Source organism: Anser cygnoides, chromosome 17 (assembly GCF_040182565.1).
Source record: "Anser cygnoides isolate HZ-2024a breed goose chromosome 17, Taihu_goose_T2T_genome, whole genome shotgun sequence".
NCBI lineage: Eukaryota > Metazoa > Chordata > Aves > Anseriformes > Anatidae > Anser > Anser cygnoides.
In genome coordinates this window covers 6576599-6600129 of record NC_089889.1, presented here as the reverse complement: position 1 = coordinate 6600129, position 23531 = coordinate 6576599, and the positions used below count along the sequence as shown (strand labels likewise).

The 23531-nt window shown below is 47.0% G+C and overlaps 1 protein-coding gene across 3 annotated transcripts in view; it reads right to left on the bottom strand.

The window, feature by feature from the left end:
• ULK1 (unc-51 like autophagy activating kinase 1) overlaps positions 1 to 23531 on the bottom strand; it is a 79410-nt gene that overhangs the window by 47680 nt on the left and 8199 nt on the right. For all 3 annotated transcript variants that reach the window (XM_048063807.2, XM_048063808.2, XM_048063806.2), the window contains exons 4-8: positions 15925 to 15957; positions 15155 to 15191; positions 10171 to 10344; positions 8624 to 8697; positions 5481 to 5582 (exon numbers count right to left, since the gene is read on the bottom strand). In XM_048063807.2, the coding sequence (XP_047919764.1) occupies positions 5481 to 5582; positions 8624 to 8697; positions 10171 to 10344; positions 15155 to 15191; positions 15925 to 15957 (420 nt within the window). The remainder of the gene's footprint in view (positions 1 to 5480; positions 5583 to 8623; positions 8698 to 10170; positions 10345 to 15154; positions 15192 to 15924; positions 15958 to 23531) is intronic.

The following is a 23531-nucleotide window of genomic DNA, read 5'->3' as shown; positions in this document are numbered from 1 at the left end:
TTTGCCCAGTTCTTCCTGCAATCGTGTAGTGCTTCTCTGAGAATCCTACAATAGCATAGCGCCTCTCTGAACACTGAGATGCTTGTAAGACACTAAAAACACCATTTGAATTCCTTCCTCTGGGATTGAAGGCCTTAATATGAGATCTACCTTCCCGGTAGATACACACCCTGTCCAGGAAAAACATCAGAAAAAAAGCAAGCAAACATTTTAGGCGCCTACCAACTGCACCGTTCAAGGTACGCAGAGCCAGCTGCTACCTGTAGGGCAGCACCCATCTGCCAGAAGCCAGGATACAGAACGGACAGTTCAGTTTTAGTTTTCCCTACCAACAGGAGACGCACCAGCAGGCCAACTCATACCCTTGCTCCCCCTCTCATGTTACTATGGAGCAGCTGCGTTAGCGTAACTGGGTCTGTTTTTGTCTGCCCTTTCTATATATAAGACAATCAGACAAATCCAATCCTGCCCCTCTGTTACTTTGTCCTGAGCAGCAGTGGAAACATGTTTAGCCAGCAAAGGCATTCAGCGCAGCCCTGCCAAATCCCACCCGGTGCTGGCTGCCTGCGAGGGAATTGCACCCAAAAAAGCAATGGTGTTTCCAAAAGCGCTCAGCACTGGATTTGTTGCGCTTGGGGAAAAGCTAGAGCTGCACAGGGCTCAGTCGGAGGGGGCCAGAGACATTCACACCCCCGGTGAGCAGCACTGTCTGGTCAACAACTCACAGCACATGTCATGGTATCTGCTCTCCTCTCTGAAGCCTTTCCTTCAGATCCCTGGGGATTTGAGGGTGCAAAGATGCAATTCAGATACGTTAAAAAAGAAGTGAGTAGTAATGCCCCCAGCTCAACAGTTCTGAGGAAGAGCTTGAAAACCTGCCGCAAACACCTCTTCCTCATGCAGAGCTACATTTGGTGTTTTAAGACTCCCAGAGCTAAGTGGCAAGCATCCAGAGGAACCTGAAAGGACAAGTAGCAGAAAAAAAAATCTCTTTCCTTTAGCTGTCCATGGAGGTTTTTCTCTCAGTTCCCAAGAGAACAGGATCTGGTCCGCAGACACGAGGAAAAAAGCTGATGGCTCTTACTACAACAAGAAGATGATCGCTCTGTCAAATCTTAGCACAGCAGTCCAGCACCACTTTTAAGCTCAGCAAGGAATACCTGTCCCCTTGGACACAGAGAGCTGCTCCCAGAGGAGCAGCTTTGGGAACGTACGAGCAGCCTGCCTAACAAATAAACCCTGAGTTCCAATTCTGGGTATAAAATCCTCCTCCTCCAGTTTTCCTCAAAGCCCATTTTACAACACTGCAGGTTTTTTTTTTGTTGTTTTAAGTGACACTTAATCTTAGTACTTGCACCAGAGGACTTAATTCAGAAATAAAGCAGTAGACTTGGTACACCAGGCTTAGAGATTAATTGTTCATCTACCAGCTAGCTGGGATGAGAACATATACGTGCAGGTTAACTGGTTCAGAGCTGCCAGAGCAGCAACTTGTGTTACATCTCCTGCTCCTCCCTGCTCCCTGGCCATAAAGCAGCGAGGAGATGCTTACAAAGGCTCCAACAGGAGACAACCAGGTTTCATGTTCCCTGTCAGGACTGCACGTCTGAATGGACTCGGTGCCACTGCCAGATACAGCTCTGACACGGGTACGTGTGTGTCCGTGCATCTCCTTACCAAGAGCTGCCCAGTTTTCAAAAGGGTCACACAACGGAACCCACCAGGATCACCAGTGCTTTTCTTCCACCTCCCCCAAAAAGACTTGAGTCATTTAACTAATCATATTTCAAACATCATCTACAAGGACAAGATAGCTTTTGGAAATTATTTTTGACCTTGTGTGTTTTTTTTCTCCCCTGCCTGTCTCCAGTTTTGCTTCTAGTTGTCACCTGCCTACATAGCCTCCACCTCCCCGTGGTGGGCACTGGGTCCCGATCTTTTTGTCCCAGCTAAGCACAAGAGAAGAAGGCTACACTCGAGGCATTTCTCATTGCTGGTCAGCAAGACCTGGAAACACTGTTCCAGTCCTGTCCTCAGTGACGGCAATGAAGAGTTGCAAGAGCAGACCACTTATTAGGCAAGGCAAATTAACAATTCCCCATTAATACAGCGCTCAGCAAATCTGTTTATAGGGATTATGAATCCTGTTAATCTCATCCCTATGGCAGCCTCACCGTTTTGTTTATGGGCATGTTTAATACAAAAAGCTCCTTACGACAGCTTCACCAGCCATCCTACCAACTGTTCACATCTGAGCATAGCAGTTTCTTTCTTGTCTGCAGGCAAGGAGGCAAGAAAGGGACAAGAACGGCTCTGGGAAGTTGCCTTGGGTGACCCAGCTATGGTTAAAATTAACTTTGAGACAGCTAGAAAACACACTCACACATATACATGCACTCACATATCTCTGTCTAGATTTACAGGCACTTTCTGGATTGACAGCTGCCTCAGCCTTTCCACACGTGTTTGATCTTTTCTCCACCTAACCCAGCCCCCTGAAGCCTATTTATTTTTAGGCAACTAATTCCTCCTTGCTACAGATAACACTGGAGTCCTTTTGGTTTGCATCTCCCTCAAGTTGCCTAATTGGCTCACGCAGCGAGCAGCCAGAGAGCCCAAAGGCAGCACGTTTCACACCGTGCTCCAGATCCCCATGGGAATCTCAGCTAGACAGAGGTCAGGTGCTGCCTGGGAGGGAACACACCGTGAGGATTTAGCCTGAAGAGGTTCACATAAGAAATCCAGCTCCTGGCTGCCCACAACTGGCTGTGCTGCTGGCACTACGCAGAACAAGCCTGTTCTCTCTCCATCCGTTTCTAGACGTCCCCTCCAAAAGCACGGTGTCCCCAGCACCTCTGGCCAGAGGTCCATCACCTCTGTCCGCTACTCTCCTCTCGTCAGCCCTGTAAACAATAGCTCCTCGCCTGCTCAGTGACTGTCAGCAAATTCTTACAACACGGTCATGCCAACAACAAAATAAAGCTTGTTAACCTTTAACTAGCTTTCCAACATCTGCCCTAGACAGGCTTCGTTCACCTGAAACTTACAGCTGGGAGAAGGCAGCTTGTGACACACACGCAGTCAAAACAAATAGATGGAGCACAGAGAACCATCTGGGCTGAGCTTTTCTTTCTCCCTGATCAAACAAATCCACAGCTGCTACTGCAGTAACAAATGGGGCTGGGCATTTTGTTTCAAAATACAAACCCCAAAAGAAGAAGGGGAGGTGGGGGTGGCGGGGAATATAGAGAAACAAATGACTCCTAGACCAACAGATGCCAGATGTATATGGGAAAGAAAGAAGTTCTCCATTCAGGCAAGCACAAAGCAAGGATCAGAACCTGCTGGGCAGGGGCTGAAGTGCCCCTTCATCGCCCACTGCAAGGCAGGGGACTGCCATGGCTCAATCAAAGGGACACGAGCATCACAGGACTGCCTCACCTCTGCGTGAGCCTGAGGACACAGATATAGGCAGGAAGCCAATGTTATTCTGACCATCCTCCTGCCCAAAACCTCGTCTGGAGAGCTGAATGAAGCTGCCTGGTATCCAATTTTATTTCCTGTGAGAAGTCTTGGCTATAGAAGCAAATGTTTTTAGAAGAACATTTCTGCAACATGCTTCAATGACCAGAAAGAAAAGCCACCTAACTCTTTTCAAAGAAATCAGATGCCCGAAGGTTGTGTGAGATATTAAGTGGAAAAACTTCAGTGAAAAACCCCTGTGAATGTCACCATGTTAGTGATAACTTCGTCATTTAAATGAATTCAATATCAAGGGGCCTTCAGAGACTAAAAGGGACCAAGTTACAAGACCAAATCAGTGCAAAGCTCTCCTATGCATGCAGTCAAAGCCTGCTTTCTCCACACCCACATTTTTTCTTACTGCACAAATATTTTCTTTTATCCTAACAGTCATTTTCTCCTCTCAAACAAAGATACCAACACTAATAACAAGTGCACGCAGCCAGCAAGTGGGAGCCATTCAGGAGTTTCCATGTACTTTTGTAGGGGTGTTTATAAAAAAGAAACAGGCAAAGGAAATGAAGTCTTGCGCTAAATACAGAGCAAGCTGGTGGGTAGGATATAAGGCACTGGAATGGAAGATTCTCATAGCAACAGGGAAAAAATTACCCCGAAGGAAAAAAAAAGTTCTTCACTCTGAGACAAGACCAAAACATACCATTACTTTACTTCTGTATTTGCCCACTGTTTCTTGCAACAGATCCAGAATTCATTTTATCCTTCCTGATGATTTAACTGCATAAATATTCAAGGTCTCATATGAAATTGTAAAGAGCTATAGAACTAAGCTCAGAAAATCCTGCAGATTTTTTTTTTTTTAAAGGGAGACAGGATGGAGAGAAGTCAGAACACGAGAAAATAGGGCCATAGTTCACAATTGCCCTAAATGATCTAAACCTGCAGAGCTGGCATGAACTGGAACTCACATCAGCATAGAAATTTGTGGGTTTTTTTTTTTTTTTCCCATGGATTAGACAGAGATGAGCTCTAAAGAGCTCGAATATTAAAGCAGCAAAGAATTATCAGCAACTTGAGTATCTCTGCTCCGCTGCAAGTCAGAAAGGAAAAAAAACTGACAAGTACAGTACTTTAAAATAGTGGTTGTAAGGGGGAGTCTGCAAATCTCATTCAGCATGGAAGAAAAAAGTAACAGGCAGCGTACTCTGTGGCACGCTAATGATTGGGAACAAGAAAAATGCACCGAGTTTAGATTAATTCCAGCTATACTTAAGATTAGAAGTATGTGAAGTAATCCTGAAGCAACCTGCAAAAGGTTGCAATGAGTTCTCCATTATTTCGAAGTTTAAAATCAGAGAATGCCTTTCACAAAATATATGCTCTAGCTCAGTCAGGAGTTATGGCATAAATTACAGGGTGGAGTTTTACTGGACTGTGTTATATTTAGAGGGGTTTGGACTTGATGAACATAAACATTTCAGGCTGGAAGGGATTGCTGTGAGATGACAGATAAGATCCTGTTGATAAGATCCTACTTAGCTGCTCTAAAAACAAAGTCAATTTAGCTGCAATACACCACTTACCACCAAATCACCCCTAACATTGACTTGCAATTAGTCTTCCTTCTTGTCATGCGGACCCATCAGAATTAAAGTCACGAATTATACAGTGAGCATAGTTGTAAATATGAAATGTTCTTCTGGCTCCCCTACTTTTATTCAGGAAAATTGTCACGGATCAGCTAAAGCAGTAGTATTTCCAGGCACACACTTTTTTTTAATAAATGACCTTCTCTAAGGATCCGTAACCCAGAGGAGGGGCGAGCCATCTTCTAGTACCACTTCCAGCATCAAAACATATGAAGCACCACATTGTCAATGTGCTGGACAGACAGACCTGTATAAGGCTGGGTCTGTGGAAGTTTTTTAAATCCATTTACTGTAAAGTAGATGTCATCTATACTACTACTAATTTAGAAACATGAAATCGAAGCTACTCACCTGAAAAGGAGCCTTTCCGGTCAGACACTGATAGATGATGGTTCCTATACTCCACAGGTCAGCTTTGGCATCGTAGTGTTGAGACATGATGACTTCGGGTGCCTTTTTGAGGAGAGAACAGAAGTTTCAGAAGGTTGTTTTACAAAAGATGCAGGCCGTTTTTGGCAGCTGCAGGAAAGAAACAAGTCACTGATATGCTTTAAATACCCCTGAGCTGGATTTCCCAATAACTATAGAAGATTTGCTCCCAACAAGACTAACTACCTTGACAAGGCCGATTCCCTCGTTAAGCAGGGGAAGCAGAGACTTTTGCTCAGGCAGACAGAAGAATACCCTATGCTGTTAAGCCTACTTTAGGCAAACACAGTACTTTCCCTTCTCAGGCATACCATGTTCTGCTGAATCAGCCTGCACTGAGAGAAGTCTCCTCGAAAATCACAGAGGTCTTCTAAAGCAAGGAACAGATAAGTGATCAAGAAAAGCAAAGGCACAAACTGCACAGGTAAGCTCCAGCCTCTGCCCTGATCAGCATCACTCGTGGATTTCCTTCATTTAGCCCAAGATGACAGCATACTAAGTATGCTCCAGAGCCTGCTGCCAAAGCCAGTTTGGGTTCAAAGGCAGATCTGCACATTGCAGTCCAACAGCTTGAGCCCTGCTGTGCCTCAGCCTCCAGTTTCCAATCTCGCACCATACCCTCTGCTGCTCCCTCCCGTGCTTGCTCCAGAGGCTGGAGGCAGCGCGAGCCCGCAAGGCCCTGCGGTTCAGCCCGCAGCCTGCCTGGGGAGCGGCGTTGGAAGAGGGGCAGGAGGGCAGGCTTGCTAATCCCACGCATTTGTAACAACAGATTTCATCGCAGTGCTGCCAGCATGGAACGGGATCAATTTTCTAGCTGTTAGGAGCAAAGGCTGCATGTAACAGAAAAAAATGGCAGCGGAGAAGTCAGGGACAGACAAAGCTGCTGTCGCCAAACGAAGCAGGAATGACACCAAACAAAGCCAAAGAAAGCTAGAGGATGAGAACTACGGAAGGTTTCAAGTCTCATGTGACATGGATTGTATCAGGACTGAGCCACAAAGCTCACTGTGGTGTTGGTAACATGCCTTTCTTTGTAAGAGAGCAACATGAAAACAGCAGCAATGGGCTATGAGCTAAAACAGGGAATAAGGGCTTGCCTTCTGTACATGTTCCCAGTGCTAATGTACAAGATCCGTAATAGGAACAGAGACAGACTTCAAAGCATCCCCTGAAGACCAGTTTCTCCCTCCCTGCACAAATTTCCCTCAAACCTATCAGTAAACAAAGAACAATGTGAAACACTGAGATTCCCTGTGATGTCCAGAGTCGTTTAAATTAAAAAGATAAAACAGCAAAAGGTCATCAGTAGCTTCTTTCAGCCAAAAACAAAGAAAAAACACATCAAGCTGGGTGTTTTGATTTACTTTCATAAGAGACTCTGAAAGAAAAAGTACCACTAAAAACAGACAATTCAGGAAACTCTCATAGGAGGGAAAAAAATGACATCATCTTCACATATAGCATAGTTCAAATAAACATCAGGCTTCAAAAAAGGGAAAGAGAGGAAGTCTGTTATTACTTGAGTTTGTACTGTGGAACATGCTACCCCTGTGCAGCATAGCACAGTCCAGCTTAACTCTTTGACCTAAAGGTACAGACAAAACTCAAAGGGATTACAACATATTTACAATCAAGGAAAATCAGGAAAGCTGGAGAGGGACTCTTTGTCAGGGAAATGTAGTGATAGGACAAGGAATAATGGTTTTAAACTAAAAAGGGGTAGGTTTAGAACAGATATTTGGAAGAAGTTCTTCGCTGTGATGGTGGTGAGGCACTAGAACAAGTTGCCCCAAGAAGCTGTGGATGCCCCATCCCTACCATTGCTCAAGGCCAGGCTGGATGGGGCTTTGAGCAACCTGGGCTGGTGGGAGATGTCCCTGCCCATGGCAAGGGGTTGGAATTAGATTATCTTTAAGGCCCCTTCCAATCCAGACCATTCTATGATTCCGATTCCAAGTGCCTGCTGCCCTCAGGGCACTTGTAAAAATTTCAACCTAAACTGATCCACATAAACTTTTTTTTTTTTTACTTTGAGCTCAGACACCCACCCCAGGAACTATTACACGGCTGGTTTTGACATTTTTATTTCTGTCCTGGCTTCGTCATTTTTAATTTCATTGGCTTGCTGAGACACTGAGATCCTGACTGCTTCCATGAGAACAAACAAGAGACTACATCCTCACATCCTGGTCACAGACGAGGAAGTTCAAAGGAAGTGAAAGGGATCAGTTTGTTTTTTAAAACACATCTGTTTCTCAGGCTAAGAAGTCATCCTTGAAGTAGCTGGTTTGCTGAAAGAATCAGCATGCAGAGGGTGGAGAGAACAGGGAGTGGCAGTGCACAGAACAAGAAGCAAGTGGTCTTTACATTTACACCCATTTCCCGAGTACAAAAATGCTTAGCAGCAGTAAGTTAGCAAGAAGGCTATCTATGCCTGAATAGTCCGTAGGCCTGAAAGGATTTTGCAAGAGCAAACAGCTAAAAATAGTTGGAGAGTTTACAAAACTGCTGTTTAACAAGGACCTTGCTCCTGATATTCTGGCCTTAGCAAAAACAACTGAAAGGCTTGAGGTGACCGTGGGCTTGTGGAACCACTGTCTCAAACAGTCCGGCCAAAGCAGTGATTTACTGAGGTTCTTCAACAAGGAAACAACACTGCCAATATAGTCAGACGTGGGGAATACTATCCTGGCCCTCACTCTGTTGCTTTGCTGGCAGCAGAGAAAATACATTTCATTTCCCTGCGCCTTCAGTGGTAAAAGCTCTGGTCCTCTCTGGGAGTACTGTTTCTGGGAGCAGAGAGCAATCAATACTCTGTTTTGTTCAGTTTTATATATCAACAGCTCACCTGAAAGTTAGATGACAACACATGCACCTGTTGCCTGACATTACCCGCAGCTAGAACTCCGAAGTAATAGCTGTGTAATAGCTGTCTTCTAACACGTCAATAAAATTTCACTTTTTTGGGGGACGACTAATGAAACGCAAAGCCTTGCCTCTGGGGGTGGGAGGCAAGCAAAGAAGCAAGAACGATACACAAAAACTTGTAAGCAAAACACACTTACCATGTACATTGGTGAACCACATAAAGTCGCTGCCATCATATTATTCTGCAGGTATCGGGCAAATCCAAAGTCAGCTACAAAGAGAAAGAGAGGGGTGGGCCAAGATCAGACATGAGCTCTAGAGAGCCTGCACCTTCCTAAGTTCCCCCGAGCCCTCACAGCAGGTCATGTACCCCACACGAATCACAAGACTTTGACAGCTCTCTCCCTGAGCAGTAACATCCTTGTGCTCATTACTGACACATAACAGAGACACTAGAAAAAGGGAAACCAAACTGCACACAGTATTTAGAAGAACGAACTCCGATTCATTTTTAGAGATCAACAGACACTTCTTTCTGTATCCGTTTGCTTGCATTCCAAAATGTCAGCTGCTGGAATCTTCTTGACTTCTGGGAGACTGTGCCAGTTCTACCAGCCAATTCATCTGCTGCCATCCCAACTTTTAATTTGGGGAACTAACAGTTCCCCTCCACTGAAAAGGGTGCAGTGCAGCAGGCATCCAAGGGAAACCACTGCTTGCTACCACCCACATTTGTAGGAAAGCCCTAACGAAAAACAGTCTTGCTCTATTCCTTCAGAAGTTTCAGCAGTGCTAACTCCAGGACGAAGGGAGAAAGCTGAGCCATTAGTTCACCTGGTAGCTGGAAAAGCCAAGGGCTAGGAATACAAATATGAGTTACATCTGCAGGTTACTCAGCATCTGATCATATGATACTTGGGGGTTCTTTCAAGGTTAGTAGATATTTCGAGCAAGGAGCTTATTTGACACAGCTGTTTATACTGTCATCTGTCACTAATTGGTATAGCTAGCTGTTCCCTGGACCATGTATTTCTCAGGGAGGTGGGAAGGAGGGGTTGCAGGGCACATCACACCGAAGAGCAGCAGTGCCCAGGAGGTGGTGTGCTGTGCCCACAGCCCTCCCGCCTGCATCTGTGACTCCCAAATAGCTTACTTCCACCTTCCAGACAATTCTACGCTTCACAAAAAAGTGAATTTCTGAAAGATGCAGCTGCAAAGCCTACCTCTAATTCAGACTGTCGAAACATCTGCTTTGTGATGTGCCTGACTTCCTTTATGCTCTGAAACCAGCCAGGAGAAGAGCTACTTTTAGGCATTAGGACACCACTTAGTGTTTACCCTCGGTTCTACTAAAAGCCTAATAGAAAAGCCACTGCAGCAGCTCCTTTCTTGGTAAGCCTGGAGATTACAAGCCAGTCAGGGCAGGTCAGTATTTGTTTTTACAAAGGGAGGCACCATTCAGCTTGGAAATGGAGCAAGGCCTGACCAATTTATTTTATATTAGTCCGTGTCTTGACAGAGCAGAAAGCTCTTGTTCCTGCTGCTTTGGAGGCGCACTGAAGTTAGCTGAACTCGGTTATGTCTAACAGAGGAATTAAGTGAGGAAGTGGGAAAACATTAGGGCGTATTAAAAAGCGGAGAATATTTCTTCTAGACAGTTCCCAAAAGAAATTGAGGCTTGCCACTTATCTGTTACCAAAGTCTCCTGAGAGCTGTTAAGGTGACACTTGTAACAGGGTCTTACCAATCTTTATGCGTATGTTGTTGGGATTTGATTTCCTGCCTCCAGCGTAGGAAAGGAGGATATTCTGTGGTTTCAGATCCCGATGGATGATGCCTTTGCTGTGCAGCATTTTCATGGCACCTGCTATCTGCTGAAGAAAGAGCCTGATGGTGTCTTCACTAAGTGTCCGCATAGCTAGGGAGGAGGAAAAAATAACCACAGATGAAAGAATTACAATGCCAGTTCTCTGAAGAGCCCAGGGGGTAGTTTCTCCACAGCAATTAGCAACAATTTGGCTTTTTTTTTTTTTTTTTTTACTTCCATGTATGGCTTTTTTTCTCCACGCACTATTTCTGAATGCTTAGTGCAGGCGCTGAGAGAGCTTTTGCATTCCCAGCTTATACTGTGGCCAGGGCTGTTTTCAGCCCTGAGAGTCTAATAGACACGGTGAACTCAGGTCAGTGGCAAGTGCCGAATTTGGGTTATCAGCTGTGTCCAAAAGTGACATTTGATGAGGTTTAGGACTTCCCTCAGCGAGAGCTGCCAGCTAGCTTTAAGCATGCAGCCGGACAGAGCCCGCAACCTGATGAGTGAGAGGGTCACCTCTGAGCTATGGTCAACGGCCATCAGACGTTACAGCTTTATCAAGAAGACTATGTCTAAACCTGGAGACACGGTTAGGATTAGGATTTATGTCTGCAGCAACCATTATGGCTCAGGCTGGGCATGGAAAGGCAGGCAGATTAGGGTACATGGCCACCAGGGATCTGAAGCCAAGTCTAGGCCTAATCCTTGTGCATCATCACCCACCGGACCAAACCATAACTCTAATCCAAACCCAGTGTTAGGATGGAAAGCAGTCCAATACCTAGCAAAAATACCCCTACCAAATGTCCCCTGCAAAGTCTTTATTAATTTTTAAAAAAATATTTCTTTATAAAAATCAAATTCTGGTCATACGGAAGCACTGAACTTACTCTCCTTAGCTAAGGGCAAGAACTGTGGCGTGAAAAATAAATAACGTTGAAGGGATTAAAATAATGTTCATTTGGACCTTCTAATCAGACTGGTGCAACATTAGCTTCTGTTATTTTAAGAACTGCATGCATGAAACTTGTCAAAGCTCGGAGCAGCCTGCTGAACAAACCACAGGACCAACAGCGCTACCAGCCTGCTTCCTGATCAGTCGCTGAATAGGTCAGGCTTAAAGAAAGCACCGTTCCACTTGAACTAAATCATTCCTTTTGTAGAAGGTCCCGGTAAATTACTCGGGACTTCATTAGTATTTTTCCAGCTGTTCTCTAGCAAAACCTTAAAGCAAGCTGGCAGGAACTTCAAAATGCTACTCTACCTCATCAGCTAGAAGGGAGGAATCCTTATGAAAACACAGATGAGGTTGCAGTCAGCTTTAACACAACACAGGAAATTAAAAATCTAACTTTTGAAATATGCGCATGGGAAGCAGATAAGTTAAACAGCATTTAGAATAGAAAATAAACTCCCACCGCTCCCAAACCCCACTGTTCTAGGAAGAGGCACAAGCAGAGCTAAAATGTCACCACGGCCATCAGCCGCTCCTGGATGCCTACACGTGACACAAGTGCACATGTATATAGAGTTTCTCTCCCCTGGCTGGGCCTTTTTCCTCACGGACTGGCACCCGGCTGGAATTCAAGAGACTGCCCTGCAAGAAGGGGCGATTCTGTGAAGAGATCTTAAAGAGATAAGAGGCAGCTTAGATGCAGATGTATCAAACCTACTTGCATCTTCTGGGGAAAAAAGAAAAGAAAACAACAAATAACCCACTCCACTTCTTCCTCTTTAACAAGGCTTTCCCCGAGTGGACTGGGACACCTGTTCCTGAACAGATAAAACACCATCCTTCTGCGAAACAGCAAGAGCTCCAGAGATTTTTGCCCAACTCAGCTCAAGCCCCAGAAAGGAGAGGCTGTCTCACCTTCCCCCAAACAAGAAGCAAGACTTGGAACTTGGTGGTTCTTAGCGTTATGAAGCCAGCAGGCAATTAGGAACTCCTGGCTAAATACGCCTTGCCTCTAGCAGAGAAGCTGTTTTCTTTAGAGCCTTGTCTTGACCTGCAGTTCCAGCAGCATGCCACATCTTCAAGGCGTTACCCTCCCTTTCGTATAGTGTGGTGGCAATAAGATGAACACTGCACTAGCTGCCATTCCCTCAAACCAGTTAAGCCTCCCTAACCCTTCAAACCGGGGAAAAAAAAAATATATATATATATATATATATTTTAAATCATAATAGCCGAGACCAGAAAATCCATTCCCCTGAGGAATATAGTGCCTCTAAGCTACCAATTTCTGCAGAATTTCCGCTTTTCCGTTTCACAGAAGTTCTCCTTGAAGCTCTTAACCTTGCAAAGGTGGTGTGCTCCTAACACACTTAGCATCTATGCTCCTGTCTTGAGCCTGCAGAGAGATGCCTCCGGTCATCCTGCTGTGGCACAGTGAAGCCACCACGCTGCAGCATAGCAAAGTTAGGCAGAGGTCTGCCGGGTCCTCTGGCAGCATTAAATCTCAAGAATCACAGTAGCGAGGCGAGGGAGGACTGTGAAATTGAGAAGATGCTCTCAGTAACAGAAGAGGGATGGCGGTTACACTGGGAGCCCAGGGGCATACCCTTTCACTTCACTCCATTAATGGACACATCACAGAGAAAAACCAGAGTCCTTATCTCTCATACTCAGCCCATCAGTCTACCAAATGACAGCAGCAATCTCCAGCTGAAGGACAGAGAAATAAATGCAACTGTCACTTTCAGAGACTCCTGAAGTCTCTGAAGAGTAGGGCAAAAATTAACACGGCTTGTACTATCAAGCTCAGGGATTCAAAACCCTATGACAGAAGATCTAGGGGTCGGACTCCTGTTCCCTTCACACTTTGCAGCATCCGGATTTTTCTGTGTGCTGTCTGTAGCTCATCTTGACACATCCTTCCTACTGACACCTTTCTCATTTACTTCAGGCTAGCAGGTTTACTATCACATCAGGTTGTCTTGTTCTACAAACATCAGGAAAAGCAGCATTCGCATGCTCCAGCTGGGAAGATTACCAAGAACCAGAAACATTTACACATCAGTCTGCAAACGGTCTTCAGACCAACCACCATCAGCAGGGGGAGAACATACAGAAGACTCATTCGATTCAGACATCACCAAACAGATGTGGCAAACAAGACAACTCTGTCTCCATGACATCCCAAACAGGAAACTTGTACTTCTGTCCCCGCAAAAAAAAGGTCACTCTCTCATCTTCCCCAGAGTACTGGCAAAACACTGAGCCTGCACTGAAGTCCAGGCATCTCCGTGGAGGCCTGTGGTCAGCGACACATTCTTGCAGAGATCGCTGTTTCACAAGCCTCACTTTGCCATTACTGAGAAGTAATAATATCCCCTCTGTTTATTTTCATGGGCTCCACTTGAGTGAGGAGGCCCTCAGCGTGCTGCCTTGGGAACAGGGGCTACGCAGGTCAGGAGATCAGAACAAACATTTACCGTGGGTCAGCACGAGGCCTGCCTGCCTGGTAGCTCTTGAGGCATAGGAAAAGGATGAAACCACCTCAAAAGGTGGCTTTTGGTCAGCACCGTGGAGAGACGGAGCAAGTGTTCAACCAGCCTAGAGGCTGCCTGGTAAAGCACAGTAAACAGGCCCTGACAGCTGAGCCAAGGGTAACGTACTGGAGCACACTCGCTGATGTTGAATGACAACACCATTTTGGAAAAGTTATTTAGGAAAAATAACTTCTCCTCTTACCCACAGGTGCACAAGCATCTCTTTAACAAGCATCCAATCCAAATCATGCTGAAGCCTGAAAGGCCAGGCTGATTTATTTGGGTCCACCCTGCAACCCCCCCAGGGCCATGCGCACAGAACGTGGCCAGCACAACTCCTGCAGAGTCCCTTCTGTTGACACCAGGAAACTAACGTGACCACCCATAACAGCCTGTGCCAATGCCAATTCACAGAATTTACAGAAATCGTAGATGAACCTGCTCTGATCTCCTGTCACAAGCTACAAAATTTTAGTTATTCCTGTAGTAAAAACAGTGACTTCTGGAATGCTTCCCCACAGCTCTACCATACATCGCAGAGATCTGCCACTGTAAGCTCAAAACATCCCCTGCGATGGGCTTTAAATGACAGCAGCATCCACAGAGATCTATCAGGAGGGAAATCATTAAAAACCACCACCACCACAGAAGCTCTGCTCAGCAGAACACATACGACCTCAGCTTGTATCAGAGGTGGGGTTGACCAACAGTTTAATCCAACACAAATGCGCACTGCACTGAAACGTGCACATATGCACGTCGTCCAGTTGTGAAGACAAGGGGAATTAGAGTGCCTTTTGATTCAACACAGGATTACCATATTGCCTAATGCTTGTAATTAGAGGGCAGAATGGATTGGGAAGCTTACAAGCATCTCATTCAATCAGAAGCAGTGGATTTGCATGTGCTGCTTGTGGAAGTGCTGCAGGAACTACCTGCAAAAATGTCAGAGGAGTCAGCGGGAAAGTAGATGTTGCAATGAAATATAACCACGCGATTATCAAAATAACCAAAGCAGCACCATCACCACTCAATAAAGATGTGCCTCATGCATACCAGAGAAATATCCTGGAAGAAATCTGAATTTTCCAAGATAATTTCATCCTAAAAGAAAGCTTATCATCAAAAGCACTCGTTGAAAGTAGGGATATCAACACTAGCTGTAGGACAAATTTAAATTTAGCTTTTAATCCTTCATTTTTTGCCATTTGCAGGCATTATGTCCCTCAAATAAGCAGCCTGAAGTATTATCCAGCTGACTAACTCTAAATTCTAACAATGAGATCAAATTTTGTTTAACCATGATGCAGAGCCACATAAGAAGTGAGATTAAAGGATGATGTCAAACCCCAGCAAGTTTAAGGAGTGAGAACCATCCGTGATTCCTTACGAACACAGAGGATACTCTCCATGCTGTTCTACTTACTGTGAAGGTAGTCTGCCAGGTCACCACCATTGCAGTACTGGAAGCAGAACAGAAAGCTCAGTTAGTGCAAAGCAAATTAAGGACTAAAAACTTCAGTAAACTTCACTAGCATTGCAAGCTTATCATGGTATTTAAAAATAATTATGTACATCAAAATATGTATTCAGAAACTGGCAGAAAAAAAGATATTCCAATAGCTTCTTCTTCTGGCATATTTGCCCTACATGTGTACATGCATGCACATGCACAGAGAGAAAGACAAAACCAAGAAAGAGCAGAAAGGTCACCGCTTGAAGACCACCAGGAAGCTGACTAAGGAAAACCTGGGAACAGCCATAGCTGAAAACTGAAATTCCCCACAGTATGTTCCACATCACTAAGGAAAGGTCAACAAGACCTCAGAGCAAAGACTGCAGAAGAAAGAAAACATACAAAAAGCTTTGCAGCTATACTGTGTGGATAAAATGTTCTTTCCATGAATCTTTGAAGCAGATGCTATCCCATAATGCTCATTTGACCCTTGAGGTAAGGCATCCAACTGATTAAACCTCTGCCAGCATGACCTTCTAAAAGCAGCAATATAAAAAAATCCCACTGCTGTCTTCACCCACACTGTTCCAGTTCTCAAAGGTATGCAGCTGCAGATTAGATTAGCAAAAGCATCGCAGGTGAGACTGAGCAGAAAGCACTCCTTGTCTAATGAACTGGTCTGCTTAATCCAAGTTAAAGATGAAAAAAGTTGAAAAAATGATAAAAAGAAAGACACTCACCTCCATAACCAAGTAGACAGAATTTGCCATCTCCTGGGGAAAGAGAAAACAAAGATTTATGCATCAAAATATTTCACATGCATTACAACTGCTGTATTCTTTTAAACAGTTGAACTCTTCTGTACATGACAGGCTTAAGAGAGGGAATGAACTTCATTACAGATCGATTCCTGGAGGGTCCCTTACTTCTTAAGAATCAGGTATTTCACACCAATTTAAGCACGTTATTTCTTTCTCAATGTGCACCTGTTTAACAGAGCAAATCTGCTGTATTATGGCTTAGATCTTCATGTTCCTTTCTGGCTCTTGGGATTAACAGCAGAATGCAATGCAGATGCCGGTACTTTATTATCTTAGATTCTTAATCGTTTCCACATTTAACACTGCCCTTTATAGCAGCTATTCCGCATGAGCAGCTCTAGTCTGAACGAAAAGATAAGAGCAGTGCAACTTTGGGACCTGCATTTCAACCCCCATGGATGAAAGGTGCTTCAGAGATCCATTCACCTTTGATTTCATGGAGGAAAAAAAAGAGAAAGATCTCAGTTTCCTTCAAGCTCAGAACATTTGGCTACGCCACAGGGATACAACAAAGATGTTTCTGATGATGTTTCTGAGTAACCATGCACCAGCTGGGCCTTTGCTCCATTCTAATAACATCACACATTGGGAAGTCGATGCTTAACTGGCTGCGAGGTGCTCAGGCTTTCATTTTAGGTCTCACATACAACCAACAGAACACAGCACAACTGTCCCTCTGACAGCACTGACGCAGGTCGAAAAGGCAACATCAGCCAACCAGTTCCTACACAGGCGTTAACAGAGCGCTAATGAAGGTAAGAGCCTGCTATTAGTGGGCACCTAAAGCTTTCTGGATTATGCGGTCATCACCAACCAAGTGCAGACCAAATGCTTGTCTTCCCAAATTTGTTATTGGTGCTGCACTGTGGTGTTCCTTCCAGTCCTGAAAGTTATCCCCAGCCCTAGCTTATCGTCTCCACCGGCTCCCTGGACACTGGAAGCATGTACTGGGTGGCATACCCTACAAGCACACCCTGCTGCAGAGAAGAGCCCCCCAAGCCCACAGCACCAAGCAGCAGGAGCTCTGGGGTCTGTGCAAGAAGCAGAGCTGCCTAGCCAGTAGCAACGGAGAGCAAATGTGCGGACAGCCAGATGTTTCAGCCCCGGGTAGAGCAAGAACATCTAAATCCTCTTGAACCCAAGTGAGAGAGGAGCAGATCCACTACAAAGAAGCTTGTATGCTAAAAGCCCTTCCTAAATGCAAGGCCCAGTCCCGGACACGAGCAGGCAGCAATTACCTGGCTGCAGAGAAGCACTGAAAGCAACGGTGGAGCAAAGACTTCGCTGCATTTCCATAGCTCCAGGGCAGCATGCCTTTACTTACAGGCTGTTTAGACACCTGCCTGATTCCCCTTCGCAGCCTGACTACAATTTCAAAGAGCCCCACATTACCCTTCCAGCATTTCAGTTTTCCAGCAGCCTTCGCGGTCTGCCCTCAGCTCCTTTCATCTTGCTCTGCACGCAGGACTACCTCCTGTCAAGCCCGTACCAAACTGACCACCTCTGCCTGGAGCTCTGACTGCCTCCCATCGCCTCTCCTGCCGTTCTCTTAACCTCACAACACAGGATGCAGGTGCTGGCAGGCTGGCTGGAAGAGGGCGGAGGGCAGGGAGACGAAATTCCTGCCCTGTGAAAGGCACCAGGCACAGCTGTCCACAGCCACTGGCCCCCGGGAAGTGCACGCAAGCGCTGGCAGCCCAGCAGCCTCATCTCCCGCAGCTTCCCCGGCAGGACGGGCTCACCAGAGCCAGGGCTGGTGCTCCCTGCTCCCACTGCTGCTCTCACCAGCTGAAATTTTGAAGGTCTCCTCGTTTGTCCAAAAAACAGTTCCCTGCGATGCTTCAAAAGGGCGTTTGTTGTATTTTCACCCGTGGCAAGCGCTGCTTTAACCAGGCCTTATTTTCTCATTCCTGTTTAAAGGCAGCACGTGTGTGTTATCTCCTTCCACACGTGCTTCAGATGAAGTGACAGACATCCAGGCCTGTCACTTCTCCTTGAGCCGCAGCCCCGTACGCACCATGCGAGGCAAGGACACGCAGCACCACCGCTATGCCTGCAGGCCGCGGAGCTCAGCGCAGGGCAACTTCCAGGCACGGAGGAAGTTTCTAAAGCAGGGTTTGCAGCCTGCACCGAGTTCATCACTGCCACGGCAGTATTTTGCAGAGACACGTCTTGCTGAACGTGCTGGAGTCACAGCAGCTCAATACCAGTAACCCATTAATATGTACGGTGCCAGCAGGGCTCGGGGAAGCCTAATATATTATTGCCTGTATAGAAAATGAAGAGGAAGTTTAGCTTAGACAAGCTAAATCCAAAAGATATTAGTAATAACTTCTCAGCTATTTGCTAACAGCTAATGTACACTGCACAGCTCGGTTGTTTTTCCTCCGTGCTTTATTTAAAGACTCTGCAAACACACATCATAAAGCAAGTCATTGATTTTTGGCAGCCAATGTGCACAGTGACGGGGTTAAATAAGGACCCAGGCAGGCAGGGGAGATTCTCTGCCTGACTGCCCTAGCAACAAAGTGACCCTGCTGGCTGCTGCCTTTATCTCGCCAGCACAGGGCGCAGAACCAGAGGCAGTGCCTGATGGGCAGCTGGAGGAAAAGGAGGTGGCTCCCCCAGCCATCCGCTGGCAACAGCACCCTCTGCCAGCCCGGTGTTATTAGGGACCCTTCTCCGCTGATTAAGGTTAACACAAGCCTCACCAAACTTGTCTTCGGTACCCCCTGGTTCTGGCAGAACTGAAATCGCCTTCCTGTGATTCGGAAAAACGCCTGCAAGTGAGAACTGGAAGCGTGGCATCCACCAGGGCTACACGTACCTTAACAAACAGCAGATACCATGAGAGCACTGCAGAACCAAACAACTGGTGCCCAGACCCAACTTCAACACCAGATACATTTATTTCAGGGGGTCATTTTGCAGCAGTATTTTGCCATGACTGTCAACCCCCACAGTCCAATACTGCTGGCACCAGTGAGCGCCGTACTGGAGCCCACCCTCGCACTTTGGGGCTCGCTTCCCAGATAGATCAGTAGGAATCTTACCACCAGAACTAAACATTTATTTAAGGAATGGCCTCTGAAACAAACTCATGTTTGGAAAAAGCCTTCAGCCAATAGCTTACTGTGGTTACAAAGGAAACACATCTAAAGAGACTTCTGGTTTTTCAAATGGGCTAACCGACTTCTTCTTCATACCGACTGAGCAGCAGAAACTATTTTTTTTCCTTTTTTAATCCTTCCACAGTCCTTAGTATTTGTTCATTAACAGAACAAGGAAAAACACACTGAGCCAAACTTTGCAGGCTAGCCTAAAGAAACGAGATGCCCAACCCGCCCGTTTCCACGTCAGAAACGAGAACAACATTACAATTTGCTGTATTTCTGCGGAGGCTGATGCCCAAGAAGCGCTGCAGACAGCTCACTCCGGACTCCTACTCGCGTGTGCCAGCCCCTGCAGCCAAGGCCAGCCCTGCCACCGAACAGGGAGCAGCACAGAGGCGACCCCCCGACTCCTCTCATCACAGCACAGCAGCACAAACCCTGACTGTGCTCTACACCAGCACCGACGGCCTCTGCCAGAGACATCAAGCTGATAATTAATCAGTCTGGATCACCGCCTGACTCGCAGCTCGTACAGCAGAGGCCTCAGCGATGAAGTTACAACTTAATTGAGTGTAAAAACAGGCAACAGGCTCTACTGCCTACAAATAACACACATCTGCTAATGGAGGAAAAAGAAAAACTTCATTTAGGAACGCAGCAGCGATCACCCCAGGACAGTGCTTTGTTAAAATCCCTCGCTGAGGCACCGCGAGGGACAGGGTTAGGGGTGTTACGACCCAGCAGCGCTGTCTCCAAAGCGTTCTCTCCACCCATACTGGAAGGTGGCATGATCCTCTTCTTGGAAAGCCTGTGTTTAGGTGTGTCCAAAGGGAAGCATCTGGGTGTACCCGCAGTTAGTCATCCTCCTACCACAGCTTAAAAAGTCCACGAGAGGAAACTTCCTCAGAGAAATCCTCCCCTGCACTCTGCCCCAGCGCCTCGCCTGCTACCAGATTTAGAAAGATGCTCAGGAAGGGAAAAGTGTTTAATTACACAACGCTCCAAAACCCTTGCAGCAGTGCTGTATTTCTACCCATCCGTGTGGGACCAACGTTGTAACAGATGCCGGGGTATGAACTTGGCAAAAACCAGCTTCCACCTCACCTAACTCATCTCTAGGAGGGCTGGGGGAGCAGAAAGAGGACTTGGAAGATGAGCATCGCCCTGCTGGTGCGCCCCTGTGCTGCTCCTGCAGAGGCGTGTGGACTCAAGCCCTCAGAGCTGCTCTTGTTCCTCTCCTGAAGAGAAGCACGCCGCTGCGCGTTTACTTAGCCTCCCCCCGTGAGATTCCTGTTCTGCACCTCCAAGAAGATCCCCACCGTGTGCTGCCTGACACCGCCCCAAGCAGCGTCCGCAGCAGCTGCTAAGGGAAGATAATTGCCACAGAGACCTTGGTGAGCAGGGCCAGGCCTCACCGACTGGACCAACCAACAGAAGCACGAAATGAAGCTCGGGGTCTAACCTGGCAATGGAAGATAAAGGGGACACCAACCGAAAGCTAAGTTCTACTGCTTTGAGGTTTTTATTAAATGCCACTTCCCCTGCTTGCTGCAGCAGAACCTCAGCACCGAGGCACGCTGCGTCCTCCTGCCCTGCCAGCGGGATCTCATGGAGCTGGTGCCCTTTCGACGTACGATCTCTATTTTCTGTTCATCCCTCTTCTGAAAGTGGCACTGTGTTACGAACACCAGCTGTAGCAACAAACCTTGCTTTACAGGAACCACCTGGAAAAGCCTTTAGCTAACATCGTGGCTCCCAGGCCGGCTGGGCTTGGGGACAGAACCTGCTGTTCTCAGAAGAAAGTTTCCAAGCAATAACGCCTCTCAGTGTTATTTCACTCCGGCCCAGAGCTTGGCTCAAGCAGGTTAACCTCTGAAGAGGAAAACGTTCATGCTATGCAAGGATTATCTCTTGACGCAACTATCTGAACGGAAGCAAGATAAAAGACAATAGTAACGTTAGTATGAATTGTGGGAGCACCTACCAATGTTCACCCTTAGCAAAACAGATCTAAAAGCAAATCGCTAGAAGATATTCATACGGCTCTTGACCTCACACAAAGAAAAACATCTCAGAGCCTATTGTGCTGCTGTTTTCTTGCCCTGCTCCTTCTCTTCACTCCCTCTGGACCTTATTGATAAAGAACTCAGGAACACTTCAAACAGTTTCTTACTCAGGAAACAATTAATTCAGATGAAGGAAGAGAAGAAGCAAGTACTCTTTTGCCACAATACAATCTCTTCTCTGCATAGACGCGCCATCACAAAGTGCTTCTTACACCCAGACAAGGCTGTAAGGCCAGACAAAAAAAAGCACGTTTCAGGACAGTGCTTTGGGATTCAAGTTGTGCAGCCAGCGAGGTCCTGCCCCAAAGCGAGTCAGAGTGTTATAAGGAACAAGCGGTCACGTTCCCCTTGTGCATGGGCCACGCTGCAAGTCAGACACTTGGGGCTGCAGTAGCAGTCACACACGCACAGCCCGGTAGATGGTATGCGAGCAGCAAATGCCATCATGCCACAGCCTACTCAGTATCTTTGCCTGTTTTGGCAGATCCAGGTCTAGCAATAAAACCTGCTGCTGCTGTCTGGAAAGTGCTGTAACGAGCTCTGCACAGTCAGCAGATCCTTGAATTCCCAAGGGAACGAGGGCTCCCACTGTCCTCACACAGACCCTAAGGCGTAAGAGGCAAGGCCTGGAGCCGACTGACTTCTTCATCAGCTCTCAACTACATTCTGCTCCCTACAGACCTGACAGCTTGCTCCAGGATTTGGAACACCAGGCAATATATAGGGCAATTAGAAAGGAGGTCCTGCAGCACAGCAGTGGTTTATGGCCACCTCGATGAATGGGGATATTTGTGGGATCCTGAGAACAACGATGCAAAGTGCTACACCCCCATTCCAGGCACTACAGCATTCTCCACTTATGAAGCGGAACTGCTTCGGGACGGTCATGCTTCAGCGTGGATTAAAAACAGCAGGAAAGCTATCCTCCTCTGGTTCTGCACGGGCTGCAGGAAGGGAGGGAAAGTACTTCCCATACAATCACATCCCTCTGGCAACAGTCCTAAAGTCCGACTGTGTGACCTTAAAAAATGAACAAGGCACTGTCACGTCCAGGGACTTGATGGGTGTGCCGGCCAGCTAACACCACCGCAGGCAAACGGCAGGATGGCTTCTTCAAGAGACCCGAAGAAGCTCCACCACCCCCTGCCACTAACACGGGCTTTACGCAGCTCCCTTTGAACCAGGAGCTGCACCTCTCTTCTGTCTGCAGTACCACGGCCCCGCCGGCTGGCTGCTGGCTCCACGAAGGTTCGGGGCCTGCCCCGAGATGCAGAGCCCTTGCTGAATGACGGATGACTACCACGCTCGCAAAGCGCCCCGACAGGAAAACACGGCTCTCCTGCAGGGGCACGCCGGGCCTCCGCAGAACAAACGCTGCAGCAAGCCCGAGCTGAGCTGACGTTAACCACGGAAACCAAAACACAGGATCGCTGTCATAAGAGGAGAGAGACAAAGTGGCAGGTTCAACAAGTCACAGAGCTTCGAGGCGAGACCGGAGACGTGTGCCACAGCAAATTAAAGGCTCTTGCTGCGGGGACACTGAGGAGCAGTCGCTTCTTACAGCGCTGTCTGGGGGCAATGCTGTGTCACCCACGCTGCCGGTGTGTCCCCGGCTGGCCAGCTCTCGGGGAAGCCCGAGGGCCTCAGGGCGTGCAGTACAGGTCAGGCTCCTGCTGCACAGCCCAGCAAGGATGAGAGAGGGGAGAAAAAAGCAGCAGAATCCTGAAAAGTCGGGACTTTCTGCCATGGAGTGGGAAGTGCAGTTACCCCTTTGCTAAGGGGGATAAGACCTGGGAGCTTCTTTGAACTAAGCAAGCATCTCCCTGCAAGTGGCAATGCATTGTGTTAACGCCATCAGGAGAAGTGACTTCAAAATCCTGAAAACAATGATCCAAATACTGACGATCCAATTTGCTTTTCTACATTTATTCCTCATCTCCTTTCCATATCACAGTCATTTTATGAAGGGCGCATTTAAGGTTTGTTTCCCCATTAGCCCAGGCTCGGCCACACGCACTGCAAAGAAATCCCCGTGCACCGTAACGCTGCCTTGCACCAGCCTACACAAAGCACAGGGGCAGTGCTGCGGATCGAGGCAGACAAGGAGGCAGGCTACAAGAACAGGCTTCTCCACGGATCTGGCATCACGCCGAATGCTTCTGCTGGCATCACGCTTGCTGAGACATCCTCGCTTACCGAGACACGCTCAAGTACGAGCAGAGCCACTCCGTCTGAAGCTGGATTTTAGAGCCAATGAACGCAGCTGTGAACAGCGTGGGTGTGTTTGGGATTTGCCATCAAAAAACTTAATCTGATATCCCGCAGGAGATGATTTTTTTTTTAAATG